The 14,378-nt window shown below is 39.1% G+C and overlaps 1 protein-coding gene across 1 annotated transcript in view; it reads right to left on the minus strand.

Moving 5' to 3' along the window:
• LOC148351968 (otoferlin-like) overlaps positions 1-14,378 on the minus strand; it is a 32,092-nt gene that overhangs the window by 11,086 nt on the left and 6,628 nt on the right. The window contains exons 11-27 of the mRNA XM_088353703.1: positions 13,347-13,570; positions 13,152-13,260; positions 10,724-10,895; positions 10,531-10,651; positions 10,365-10,465; positions 10,181-10,271; positions 9,153-9,269; positions 8,920-9,072; positions 8,665-8,845; positions 7,906-8,030; positions 6,489-6,623; positions 3,174-3,335; positions 2,924-3,043; positions 2,557-2,718; positions 616-778; positions 395-468; positions 291-317 (exon numbers count right to left, since the gene is read on the minus strand). Of these exons, the coding sequence (XP_088209829.1) occupies positions 291-317; positions 395-468; positions 616-778; positions 2,557-2,718; positions 2,924-3,043; positions 3,174-3,335; positions 6,489-6,623; positions 7,906-8,030; positions 8,665-8,845; positions 8,920-9,072; positions 9,153-9,269; positions 10,181-10,271; positions 10,365-10,465; positions 10,531-10,651; positions 10,724-10,895; positions 13,152-13,260; positions 13,347-13,570 (2,237 nt within the window). The remainder of the gene's footprint in view (positions 1-290; positions 318-394; positions 469-615; positions 779-2,556; positions 2,719-2,923; positions 3,044-3,173; positions 3,336-6,488; positions 6,624-7,905; positions 8,031-8,664; positions 8,846-8,919; positions 9,073-9,152; positions 9,270-10,180; positions 10,272-10,364; positions 10,466-10,530; positions 10,652-10,723; positions 10,896-13,151; positions 13,261-13,346; positions 13,571-14,378) is intronic.

A 14,378-nucleotide genomic window follows, 5' to 3' on the forward strand; every position in this document is an offset into this window, starting at 1 on the left:
TTCCCCCCATTATTTGTGAATAAATGTTTTGTGTTTAGAAAAGATTCCTTGTCATCCGTGACTATAATATGAAGGGTAAACTATTAATGTAGGCTAAATGATAAAGAATAATACTGTAAAACAAAGCTAAACATTTGGATTTGACATTGTTTTATTGATCAGGCCCGCCTGAAAACGAAAGGTCTGTATCCAACCTCAGAGCCAGACATCCTTACATTAGTGTATCACCCAATGTATTTTATGTTCATGCAGTTGCATATTTAAAGTAAAAACCGCACCACTTGACTTACCTCAACTTTCACCACAGTATCAGAGTACTACAGAGAATAACACAGGACATTATTACATAACATTTCAATTAATCACAGATTATTATAAGCTATGTCAAACTTACTGAATCTAATTTGACCACTGTGTCCATTTTCTTATAAGAGGGCTCTATTTCCATGTTGACCACGATGATTTCCTCTAACAGGGAAAGATAGTTCTACATATTTCGGACTGTATTTATAGCAGGATTTCTATGAAAACGTCTTAACTGTGACAAAATAAAAACTGTAATTACTGGAGTAATTCTGGAAATTAGATTCCTGAACCCACTGATTCCCATCTTACCTGTGGTGGACCAGTTGTTGGCCTGCTTGTCTGAGGGCCTGTAGATGAATTTCCTAAGGCTGGTGACTGCATTAGATCCAACCAAAGTATAGCGGCCAAATGCCCTGCAGTCCACCACGCGGATATTAAGAGGCGGGTGGAGCAGCTCGTTTTCCGGCAAATCCTGCAAAGTACAAAAAGGGAATCACAATGCCTTCTATAACTTACTTGCTTACATATTGGTGTGTGGCTTGAAGTGTGACTTTTCCATTATTATATCGACTTCATTTGCAGAAAATGTAATTTCATTGTTCAGAATTCTATGTATACAATAGAAGTTGATTTATATTTATGCGTAAATAATGTGTGAATGTTGGGAAGAGTAAGGTGATGAAGTGTTCACGTGATGGAATGGGCATGGCGTTAGAAAAAAGGTTGAGTGGACAGGTGCTGGAAGAAGTTGAAAGCTTTAGGTACTTGGGTGTTGATGTGGCTGCAGTCGGTGGAATTGAGTGCGAGGTATTGCACAGAGTGAATCAAGGAAGCAAGGTTTTGGGTGCTCTGAGGAGAGTGATGAGCAACCTGAGTATGAGTATGGATGTTAAGAGGGGACTGTATGAGAGTGTGATTCTGCCGACTGTGTTGTATGGTGCAGAGACTTGGAGCCTGAATGCAGATTTGAGAAGGAAATTGAATGTTTTTGAGATGAAGTGTTTGAGGAGTATGTAAGGAGTGACAAGATTGGATAGATTGAGAAATTGTGAGAACTTAGGTGCCGAGGTGCCTAACTTGTTTGGGCATTTGGGTTGTCCATGGTCCAAAAATGTTTGTGTTTTTTTTTCTTTTTTTCCATTGCCCCCCCCCCCCCCCCCTTTTTTTTTTTTAAACTTTTTATTTCTCACATCAATTTTGACAGAGGTTTGATTCCACCATCTTACATCAACACAAAATATATACACTTGACACACTCATAAATAACAGAAGGAACAACAGAGAAGAAAAAATACTATTAATAGAAAAGAATAAGGCAGCACGGTAGCGCAGTGGTTAGCGCTTGTGCGGCACAGTTCATGTCATGGGAACCTGTCGTGGGTTCAAATCCAGCTCCAGACTTCCTGTGCGGAGTTTGTATGTTCTCCCCGTGCTTGCGTGGATTTCCTCCGGGCACTCCGGTTTCCTCCCACATTCCAAAAACATGCATTTCAGGTGAATTGGCCGGTCCAAATTGTCCCTAGGTGTGAATGAGCGAATGAGTTGTCTGTCCCTGTGTGCCCTGCGATTGGCTGGCAACCAGTTCAGGGTGTCCCCTGCCCACTGCCTGGAAATGGCTGGGATGGGCTCCAGCCCCCCGCGACCCTAATGAGGATAAGCGGTACGGCTAATGAGATGAGATGAGAAAAGAATAATAAATGTTCATACAATACATCCATACAAAAAGAAATATATATATATATATATATATATATATATATATATATATATATATATAAATACAAATATACACCCAAAAAAACGAAACCCTCGAAATACTTTAAAATTACTTGAATAATGTGACTTGCAGATTTATGACCTTTTTTGTTTAAGAATAAAATCAATTTTTTTTCTATCATTACATGTTTATTCTGGAGTGTAATTTCCAATGGTGATTGCAACGTAATGTACGTTTTTAATAATTAATTCATAACTCATGATAATTCTAATGAAATACCATTCATGTAAATGTAATATTTATCTTTGAATCATGTTGTGGCACAGTATAACTATTCAAAAAAGCTCTAAAACAGGGTTCACCAACTTTCTTAAAGCTTTTTCTTCACTAATTAGCCAACAGTTGGCTATGCGATTCTAAAATCAGAAGTCATCATGTTATTACCACAGCTCTGAAACAATTGGTCACCTTTTAGAAACAACAACCTCTTTTACTGACTAAAATGTTTAATGACAATTCCTTGTAACACGTACGACTTCGAAGCACTTGACGAGTGTGCTGAAGTTGGGGTTCTTCTTGTAGTTTGGAATGAGGGCCGACTGGACACCCTTTCCGGCGCATTCCACGTCCACTCGAGGGCGGTCCACCTGAGCCAGGTTGACCCTCTTCAGGTCCCTCAAGCCCCAGAATAAGACCTAGAGCATCACAGGGAAGAATTGTCACTTCAAAAACGTAATGATAGGGACCAAAGCCTACAGCTCAGAGCAAAAAAAGGAAGGGGATACTTTATTAACTCATCGGTAATTATTCATTCAATGGCACTAATAGCTATTAACGTAAATTGTATTGAATAAGTTTAGATATTTAAAAAATGCTTTCAACATCGCATCAGATTGTTACCTCAATTCTGTACTTGCTGAGAACAGGTCTGATACCCATTGGAACTGGAAGAAGGGGGCCTCGGTCCATATCTGCAGGACCTTCGATTGGTGGGAGGTCAGCTTTGCCATTAGGGCCAATCTGACCACAATAGATAGAAAAAAACAATCAATAACCCTTCAAAAATTACTATCCTACATCCCTGCTTTATAGGAAATCCAATCCCATAAATGACAGCAGAGTTTGGGGTCAATCTCAGTTCCTGTCTGACCTGTAGCAGTTCAAATGCGGCAAGCATTTCTCCAGCCATGCCATTCCCTCGATAAATCTGGTAGTATTCCAGCTGAGGGGGAAAACGGGGTGGGCCGTAGTGCTCCTCAGCCATCTTGACCACAGGCTTGGCAAAAGTTCTTCCCATGAAGTCTGCTTTACCCTGCAAGAACCAATGAACGACTCCAAAATTCAATGATATGTCCCTATTAAGATCTACTAGTTTCCAATCCAATCCATTTTTTATCGAAGTATGCTGTTGTCAATAATGAGCCAAGATCTGACACTGATCTGATCCCTCTTTCTTACTTCTTAGTCCGGTTCTAAGAAGTTAAAGAATCATACACTGATTGAATGGAATCTATTGGTGTCAATAATAGTATAGTGATACCTCAGTACTCAAATTATTCTGTATTTGGACGAATCTGTTTTCAACCAAAAATTTAAATAATTTTTGCTTCATTTGAATGACAAATCAAACCCGACAAACCGAAACACACCCAAACACAGCCGAATGCGTGACCAAATGCTTGGTCGAGTGGCATCATCTTGATAGAGCTTGTCAATCCGACAACATGTCTTGAGAATTTATTGTGATTTACTGTTTTATTTCCTTTTTTGTTGATAATTAGCGATCCCGCGAAAGTTAGTGATAAGGGAATGGAAAGGAGGATAACAATGGGGAAACGATCGATTTGATGAAGGAATTACGAGGGTGGTCTAAGCGGTTCTGCCATCAAACTGCTCCTCAAAGGTAGATTAAATGGTTTAGCGTTGTTTTATTTTTTTTATCATATCATTTTCATTCCTTTAATTATCACATCTTTGTTTTAATCAAAGTGATAATTTAGTGGTAATTAATGCACCCTATGTTTATCCACATATTGGAATGGATACACTTATTTACCTCTTGTTGAAGCCACTTGACGACTCAATACCCATTCATCAAGTTGTTACACAATCTCTACATTGTTCCAATTGGTGTTCTGATTTACTGTCAGGGGGAGGCCTTGAGGCTTAACAACCCATCTACAGGATTCATTCTGGACAAAGGATTGGTGTGAAGCTGGGATTTGGGGAAATTTCCACTGACTTGTTAGTTTTTTCGTCATTTGGAATGCGTAGCAACGTATAAAACATACAAATAAATACCATTACTTTGAATTGGAAAATTATTTTTGGTACATGAACAATTTGTTATATATCGATCCCTGACATCATGGTCGAGTACTAAGGTATCACTGTACTGAGAATTGGATCGAACAAGTCTTGAAGCTCCACCTGACAAAACGCCAAAATAAATAGGTTGATTTCCTTGTAGGCTGGGGAATTTGGTACGATTAGTGCCCAATTTGGACTACCTACAGAAAATAATAACTTATAAACGTAAATACGTCCTGGTCAACCATCGGTGTATCCTGGTACCTGGTAAAAAAAAATTAAGAAAACATGGCTCAAAGTGCACATATTTCCAGGAAGACTGTACAATTAAAAACTAGAGGGAGGTGGGGAGTAGCCTTAAAAAGGAACCAGTGAACTGCAAAACAGACTAAAGTTAACACATTGTTCATCCTAAATGTGCAATATGACCTCTCTCTTGCAGTTAGTGGTTAGAAGAATTTCCATCGGTCAACAAAAACAAGGGAAAATAACCCAACACAAAATTCCTTTAAAGGAATGCAACAGGCACAAGCTTTGCCACTTAATGTGTTTCTTACTCCTCTTGCATGCCTTTTTATTTAACTACAGATTTATTTCAGGTTCACGACATCCAGACGTCTCACACTCTACTTATCCAAAAGGGTCGTCCGAAACAATTGCGTTTTTGTCGAAAAGCAAATGTAAAAAAAAAAAAACAACATTGAGCAAATTGTGACTACGTCCTCATTACATCCTTTACTCAAAAATTGGAACCTTCTTTTTTTATTTATGACACAAAATGTTATTAGGTACACCTACGCAAATGATAAAATAACCTAATTCCTGAATTAAAACCTTTTATTTTACTCTTCTGGATTTTATTTTGATTTAAATTCAATAACGTAAGATCAAAACAATGTCACATTTCAAAATTAGATTATTTTGTTAAATCCAATTAAAAACTGCAATAAATACCAAAAATACAGTTGTATAAATAGTATCATTTTCAAGATTTTCATTTATAAATAATTGGTTGTTGGATCGTTGATTTGAATATATCAGACAGCAAACAAAAGAGTTTTAACTGTCAAATGACCTGAAAATACGGATTGTTTAACATTATGGTTAGGGGATACAAAAAGCTAGCTCAGAGATTTACCCTGTCAGTTTCCACTATGAGAGACATAGTGCGGAAAGAGGAGCAGAAAGGCATAATTCTAGTAAAGGCCTGGAATGATATATTTGACTGAAGTTGCCGATCTGAACAACTAAAGATTTCTGTCAGGACCAGAACGGAGACAGGACCCACTTGCGTTGCGTTTCTCACAAGTTTTATTGGAGGAAAGAGAAGGGGTTGCGCCCACGATCCGTTGATTGCTGGACGCGGGAAGCATGTCGCTCTGACATGGATATGGATCTTCCGTGGCGAGCGATGGAGGTGTCTGTTGGAATTATATATAACAGTGTCGGGAACAGAAAAACGGGTCGGTAGCCAGGAAACAGAAGAGCAGGAACGTGGTCGGGGTCGGAAGAGCGTCGTAAGCCAGGAAAGTAAGTAGACGTGGCCGGGGACAAAAGAGGTCGAAAGCCAGGACGGGAGAGTGGACGTGGTCAGGATCAAAAATGGGTCGAAGCCGGGGGACAGAAAGGAGCAAAAAACAGGTGGGAGTCAGGGTCGAAAATGGCTTGTCTAGTGTTAACTAAGGATCGAGACAGACTGACCAAAAGTGGACAAAAGTGACTTTAAATAGGGACAGGGATCTAATCAGAGTCCGAGGCAGTTGGCGCCAAAGGAGCGAGCACAGGTGAAACACATCGGTGACAGATTTCTAAACGAAAATCTTGAAAATGGTCAAGGGTGCCCAAACTCATAAGTGTGTATTTTGAATTTATGTATTATCTTTAAAAAATATATTTTTTGCCTTATTCATATTCTTATTCGTATTCTACCTTGCTTGTTCATCCTAAAATTATTTTTTTCTTATTTAGCGTATTTTATTACATGTTTATCCTGGAGTGCCTGTTGCCAACAATGTTCTCTACGTTGTTATAAATGACAATAAAAACAATTTATTTCCATGTTTTTGAACTTATCCAATGTTACAGGTGTACTTAATAAAGATCTGGGTTCTGGGTCCTTCCCATTTTTTTAAGTCACAAAGGAAGAATGTCTCACCACCGTGTCTTGATCGTAGAGCTCAATAACGATAATTGGGGGGTCGTCACGCAGCTCGGTGGCCTCGCCAAACAATTCCACGTTCTCGAAGAGGAGTAGTTGATCCCAGGTCGGGCACAGAGTCTCTGGCAGGACCTGAGCCAAACATGCAATAAGTCAACTAAGTACAAAGGCATCTCAGAATAAAATACTTTTGGACGTTTTTTTTGCCAGTATCATTATTTTGTTTTGGTTCTTATTTTTCAATTTGTGTTTAGCTTAAAGTGTAATGCTGATGTGATCAATACCGAAATTTAACTTTTTAGTGGTCATCAAACTGATACCAGATGCAGCTATCGCACGAGCATAAAGCTCCCTTACTCTTAAAATGATTTTTTTTTTTAAATACCATTACAATAGAAACTAATATATTCTATTTATTTGTATATTACTTATTCAGGATTTCTTTACAATTGAATGAAATGAAAGAAATCCGCATTATTTTTCCAATTTATTATTTTATAGATTTAGATTGTAAAATGGCTAAAAGAGGATATGGGGGTCAACCATCGAGGCAAGTACTGATACTAAGGATGGGCGAATACCAATACCACATATTGGTATCCGGCCAATATTAGACAATATTTCCAAGTATTAGTACTCCCAGCGGCTATCAATACTGTTTTTCTTTTTGGCCTGGGGAGGGATGGGTGCTACCAGGCTGTACTTGCCCAAGACACGCCACAGGAAATGGTGCCCCTACCCCCCTCGTTGTTAAGAGATCCTAATCAATTATGATAAAGAATTAAGGCATGTCTGGTTGACAGCTGTTGAATTTTGTCATGCCCTGCACGGTTGTCATGGCGCCCTTTGACACCGGCTGAGACGCATTGGACTGATTGCTCTTGGAGTACTTAAGCGCGCTCCTTTGTACTGTACGTTGCTGGAACGTTTGTTAAACCTAGTTAAACTCCGTGAGACTTCTATAAGACTTCTGTTAAAACCTGTTAAATGCCTAGTTCTGTGAATCTGCCCGTATTTGATCCTGTTTTGTTTTTGGTATGATCCGTTTGTTTGTTTTTGACAACTTTTCTTTTGTTTGGATTTCTAATCCACTCCACGACCATCAATCCCCGGATCGAGTGTGCGCACCCTCCTCACCCCCCCCCCCAATAAATTGTGAGTACGTCTACGCGAATGGGTCCTTTTGTCCTGTTTCCCGCTCCGCTTCATGACAGAATTTGATAAAAAATATATTTTTGTTAAATAAATTCCATTTTGTGTTTTGTCTGAAAGTTGAAAATAATAAGAATTTGAGTACATTTGCTATATTTGGACATGTTCGTCTTAGTTTTGGGGGACTTTTTTGGAATTAAAAGTTGTATCTGCACTTGGTATTTGTTAATTAAGTGAGTACATTTCGATTTATTTTTTTTACCTCTGTGACTTGGGTTTGCGTGGAAAAGAAGACCCGGGCAAAGGGATCGGACAGGCCAGTACTGTCAGCGGCAAATAGGCTTCGAGCCTGATACATGTGGACCCTTAGCTGGAAGATCTGCTTCACTGTGAACACACATATTGTAGTCAGCTAGCTAGCTAGTTTTTGTAGCTGCAAATTTTGTCAGCTCCTCTCAGACTATCACAATCCTGCACTCGTGAGTTCAGCTTCTCTGTCTCTCTCTCCTCTCTCTCTCTTCGCTCTTGCTTGCCCTAACCTTATTTGGTCACCCACTTTCAGTTCCTATTTGTGTCCTCACAACTGTTATAACTTGTCTTGATTTACCCGCTGTTTTTCCTCCTATCTTGGCTCCTTCTCCTTCCTTTTTCAGTACTATGTCCCCTTGGTTCCTTGCTAGTTCGTTGCCTTTCTCATCATGTTCCAAGTACCTGTATCACAGTGCTCTTTTTTTATTCAGTGTACAGAATCAGTGCCTGATCTCCCGGATTACGAGAACTGCCTGTTGCACTTTTGGGCTGTCGACTTTGCTGCTGGAACTTACTGGACCTTCTTACTGTGCCTCACTGCCTGACTTTTAGTGTACTGAACGCTCTCCTTCCAAAATACTTTTTGAAAATTGTACGAAACTGTGCTTTTGCATTGTGCTTCCGCACCATCCCGAGTGAGTTCAGAAAACGAAAATTCAATTGTAATTTGGGCTACAACATTAAAAAAATATGACAGAAGTGTGGGTGTTACTCATGTAGGTGAGGCTGAGAGGTGGGGCCAGGGGCCCTTTGGCGAGTCGGTTCTCTTCAAATCCGTTAGGAAGTCCGCACAGGTAGTCCTTACGTTGGCGGTTCAGACCCAACCAGAGGTAAATCTCGATCTTGGACTGCACGGTCCAGCCTGCTGGGCCGAAACCTCGCTTACCGGGGATCTTTCATGAAAAAAAAATACTTTAGTTCATTATCAGACTGAAATGAGAAAAAATTGAGTGTGTGTGTAGCACACCCTTAGAAAGATAGTTTTGACTTTTCCGCAGTCCTTTCCCCGCTCTTCATCTATGCCTGAATACAAGATGTCTTTGGAAGGAACGCGAGCATACGCGATACGCTTCCCGTTGCTGATCATCCAGATGAAAACATCTGGAACACTGTGTTGAGGCTGCCAAAAAAAGTCTTGCACCATCAATTAAAATTTCATTGACAAATTCCCATTTATTTGTTGAACTTTTTGACTCTTACTTCATCTGCCAGGAATCTGAGCTTTTGGAGGAATTGGTGTGCAAGCTTGACCTTCTCCCGAACTGTGCTCCTCTTCACCATAGAACGCATGGCTTTCGCTTGCTGGCCGACGGCCTCCTGAGATAAAAAGCGGTGACCGTTACCTCAGGTTTGACCAAAGGGATATACCTTTTATTGCACTGTATCAGTAATTGTCAGAAAAATATATTTCCATTTTTTTTTGAAAAACAAAATAATGTGCTATAGGGATTGCAGCATGGTCACCATGCTTAGCTCACATTTCAAATCTCCAGTTTTCATCCATACCGATACCGTATACTAATACCATTAGTTGATAAAATTGCTTTCCCTATGCCGATATTTTTAAACTAATCCCTTTTAAACTCAACATAATACTTTTTGTTGAATTTGCATATATTTATTTCCAATCTATTACATTTTTATTTTTCAGGTTTCTGTTTTTAAATGCCCACAAGAACTCGCCAGTACTTATCCTTTATAAAGAATTGAACTTTCCTATACCTGGTAGAGGTACTCTATTGTACAATAACTTCGTCCAATGATTTTGATAAAAACGACAAATTAGATCATGTTAAAGTGTACATTTCATTTGTAATTCATAAAACAACACTGATAAGCAGTAAAATCCTAAAAGTTAAAATATAGGTAAATCAAATCCATCTTACATTAATTGTATATGTTTTTCCTAGTCTAAATTAAAATAGAATTGAATTTCTTTAATGGGACTTTGTTTCATATTCGACCACTAGATGTCATTGTGTTGAGTAGTTTTTTTCTCGTTTTTTTTGCCCAGACTTTCAGTGAGGTTTTTAGTTTTCGGGTAACCGAAACAGAAAAATCTTTACCTGTAGGTCGTGTTAAGTAAGTTAACTGAAACATACTTAAATACAATCAACTTCAGATGTAATTTTAATTTTGTATTTAAATACAGATATTACAAAATAAACATATTCAATTCAAATTTTATTTGAACTTTTAAAAATACAAACAAAATAAAAATTCCATACCACTTCTGCCATGCACAGCTTCAGCCGCTCCTTATCCAGTTTGGTTTTGCCTGTCATATTCTGGTCCGTATTGGCCAGCACCAGAAACTGACTGAGTGGACCAAAGGTGAGCCAAAAGTGTGCAGTGAAATCAGAGATTATTTATTATTATTATTATTTTTAAATTATTTATATATATACGGACCTGCAGCTCTGGCTGAGATCCTCCAGGACGCCCCTTAGCCTGCGTTCAGGATAGGCCTTTTCAGTCTTGATGATCTCCTGGACGTCGTTCAGGCCTTCCTCCTGAGTGGAAAAAAGCCTGTTACAGTTTCTAGTTGTTATGGTTGCCGTGTTTGGCCAATGCTTGCCAGTTTGTCTGCGATGTTGTCGATGATGTTGGCGTTGTACAGCCGGCGCCTCTGGTCTTGCCACCAACTCTTGATGTAAATGCAGGGCTTGCGCTCAAAATACGGCAAGTGGAAGTAGTTGCTGCAAGAAGGTTCCGAGCACAGGTTCTAATTCCAAGACAAGATAACGCTTCTTAAATAAGTTGCTACTAACCGGTCCGTGACGACAGGTTTCATGGGCGGAGTTGTTGCCACGGACTGCAGATCTCCATCGTCCATCTCATCCTCGCTGGAGTCATGAATGAGTTCCGTCTCCTCCTCACCGTCAGCCTTCTTCCCTGGCGATTTTGGCTGGTTGGGGCCATCAAGCTCGTCCCCGTAGTAACCTAAGGAAAATGGCCGGCACCAGAAAGGGGACGGATGAGTATTGATATCAGATGTTGGTCTCATGCCTATACCAACTTTTTGAGGTTGGTTGGGGCAGTCTAGCTCATTGCTGTAGTAACCTAAGCACATTCAATAAAGTACCACAAATTAGGAACAGGAAAGTGTTGATACCAGGTATTGGTCTCATGCCGATACAAGCCTTTGGGAGTTGATTGTGACCATCTAGTTTGTCTCCATAGTAACCTAATGATAATGAGTGGCAGGTTCGAGAATGTATGAGATATTACACATTCTCGATACCAGGTATCATATCAGCCGTTTAGGGTTCTTTGGGCCCCTCTAGATTGTCGGCGTAGTAACCTACTGAGGATGAGCGGCACGAACAAGAAAGTACAAGAAATTAGGAATCGGTAAGTACTGATACCAGGTTTCGGTCTCATGATGATATCAGCATTTTGGGGCTGGTTGGGGCCGCCTAGTTTGTCGTCATAGTAATCAAATGAGGGTGAGCTTTTGTTTTAAAAAGGTACCAGAAATTTGGGATGGGCGAGACAGGTATCATGCTTATACCAGCCTTCTGGTGTTGCCCTTTAGTTTGTCGCCTTAGTAACTTAATAAGGATGATTGGCATGTTGAAGAATGTATTTGAAAGTAAGGATTGGCTAGTGTTGATACGAGGTACCAGTCTCATGCTGATACAAGCCTTTTGGGTCTGGTTGTTGCTGTCTAGCTCATCACTGTAATAACCTAATTAGGATAAGAAGCATTTTCAGTAATGTACCAGAATGTATTTTGGGCAAGTATACAGTCGATTTAAGGATAATTGTTAATGCGTTAAGAATTTGCTACAAACAATGAACATGAGAGTGATTTTATAGTTGTGTGAAGTATTGTCCTTGTCTGAGTAAGTCTTATCAACCTTGGGGGAGTGCTCCACTTAAGTTTTCAAATCTTGTCTCTAGGGGATTAGCACAATGTCCTCTTGATGTGATACTGAAGTCTCTCATTGTTTGTTTTATTCATATAAGTTGGGTAAACCATGCCGATACAAGCCCCTTTTTAAAGTATCTGTACTTATGATTGGCTGTATTCTAATTAACAAAACGTAGTCTGAAATTTAAGGAATATTAAACTGCCCTTGGATAAATGCAATTTTCAGGGAAAATAAAATGTTTTTATAGGTATTGCTTTAAAAATATTTGTAATTGTTGCAGAGGAAATTGAATTTCATGTACCAATAGTATTTGGATGTGTTTTCAGTATTAGTCTGCAAAATTATAACACCTATGTTATTAGGAAGAGGGACGAAAAGCGACAGGACTAGTTCTAGGTTTGATGAGTAATAAGATTAATAGAAGAAACACCAGAGTCAAACTTAGTTTGAACAATAGTTGGCAATTTAATTAACAATGGACAAGAAAATAGAAAACAGTCAACATCATTCATAGTAAAAGAACAGTCTTACTTGGTCTTTAGTGTTAGATGAGAAATTCTTATTTTGGTTAGTATTGGTTTAATCACCCTGTTTATTTATTTAGGCTCTCATATCCTTTAACCACCTGGGTTATTGGGGCACCACTTCCTGTCTTGGGCAAGTGCAGCCCGGCAGTTTTATTTATATTTCAGTTTAAAAAACGGTAATCCACTCTAATTTCTGTTGATAAACCCATTTTATAATCAACATAAATCTACTTTTGTATCAGAATTTAAAGTCACAAAATAATACACTTCAAATCTCAATGACAATTTAAGCAAGTGACAAGAAAGGGGGTATCAAATGAGCAAAGACAACAACAGTTTAGATGTTATCCAGTTCAGGTAATCCAAAACCCATAGGTATATGCTACAAGCACACGCTAGTTCTAAAAGTTCAGCAGTGCGGACAAGATATTCGGGTAGCGGTATCAGCCCAAAGAAATGTAGTATCACGCATCAATAACAGGAATATTTTTTTCCAACTATTATCTCATAATACTGGATACACTGGATGTTATTCTATTAACTGCAATTATAATGACTTGTTTATTTGCTAAATTAGTTAGGTATAGGATTGACTAAAAATGTATTTAAATTAATTTATGTTGATACCAATGCTTTCAAGTCACACAAATGCTTTTATTGCTACAAGTTCAAACTGAAACAAAATTTTATGATATATGAAATGTTATTCATTAAAATTGGTTTTGTATTATTTTACACACAAAGACCTAAAGTTAGTCAAAATTAATAAAACAGAATGGAATGAAATTATTTACCTATGGTGACCTCAAAGTTGATGGGCTTGTCGCCGATCTTCCTGTCAATCATGGTGGCCTCCAGGAAGGACCCAAAGAGGAAGAATTCCTCAACCTTACCTGTCGCAGTCTGTCATTGATAAGAGTTCATTTATCAAAACTTAACCATCTTGTGTTTAAGCACTGTGTTTAGAACATCGTGCCCATATATCGCACCTCGGAAATATTGGGGACGCCCTCTAGCTGAACCTCAGTAGAACTGGAGGTGTCCGGCGAGGAAGGGTCCAGGATCTCCACCGATAGACTGATGAGAAGGCGTGCCCGGAAGGACACGCCCTCGCCCAGACCTTCGTTCAGTTCTTGGTACTCGTCCATCAGCATGTAAGTGCGGGTGGAGCCATACATGTTGACCCAGGCTGGTCCCAGTGAGGGGAGGAAGCCTAAAATGTATGACACGCGTTTAAGACTAAAGGTAGGGTTTGTGCTCCGAGTGAGGGTTTCAAAATTCAAAGGTTCGGAATTGTACAGTGTAGATAGTATTTTAAACAGGCTTAAGGCAATGTTTTCAAATTTGGGTTTCCAGCAAAAGATAAGGTTTCCAAAGAGGTTTTGACATTAATCTTTGAATGGGGGCTAGAAATTAGAGTGACAATTTAAGCAAAATTTGGGTTTTGAAATTTGGGTTTCAATTAGAAGTATTCCAAACAAGCCTGGGAGAGGGTGTCAATTGAGGGATTGGATCAAAGGGTGTGGCATTGTTCGGTGTAGATAGTATTTCAAACAGATTTTCGGAAAAATATTTGTTTTTAAATATTTAAGTTACGGTTTCAAATTTGAGTATACAGCAAAAGATTCATTTTTCAAAACCTGAGTAAGGGCTTCAAATTTGGGTTCACAGCAAAAGATTTGGAGTTTTCAAGGATGATTTGACATTAGGTTTGAAATCAGGGCTAAAATTTTAGTGACAATTTAGCCGAAGAGTTTTGAAATTTGGGCTTGAAGCAAAAATTAGTCTATCAAATGAGTCTTGCAAACCAGGGTAGAGTTTTTAATCTGAGTTTTTCAAGTTAAGGCTTCAAATCTGGATGATATTTTAAGGCCCGGTCACACAGCCTTTCACGGGCGTATCGAGGCTGAATCACGGCCAGAAATGTCTGCCCGTGAAGCAGACGCTGTTGGACGCTTTGAGATCGCGATACAGACGAGATACAGCAGTGCTTTACACGCGGTAAGAAATTCATACGCGGT

This window comes from Urocampus carinirostris, chromosome 15 (genome assembly GCF_059441175.1).
Source record: "Urocampus carinirostris isolate Australia breed hairy pipefish chromosome 15, RoL_Ucar_1.0, whole genome shotgun sequence".
Lineage (NCBI taxonomy): Eukaryota > Metazoa > Chordata > Actinopteri > Syngnathiformes > Syngnathidae > Urocampus > Urocampus carinirostris.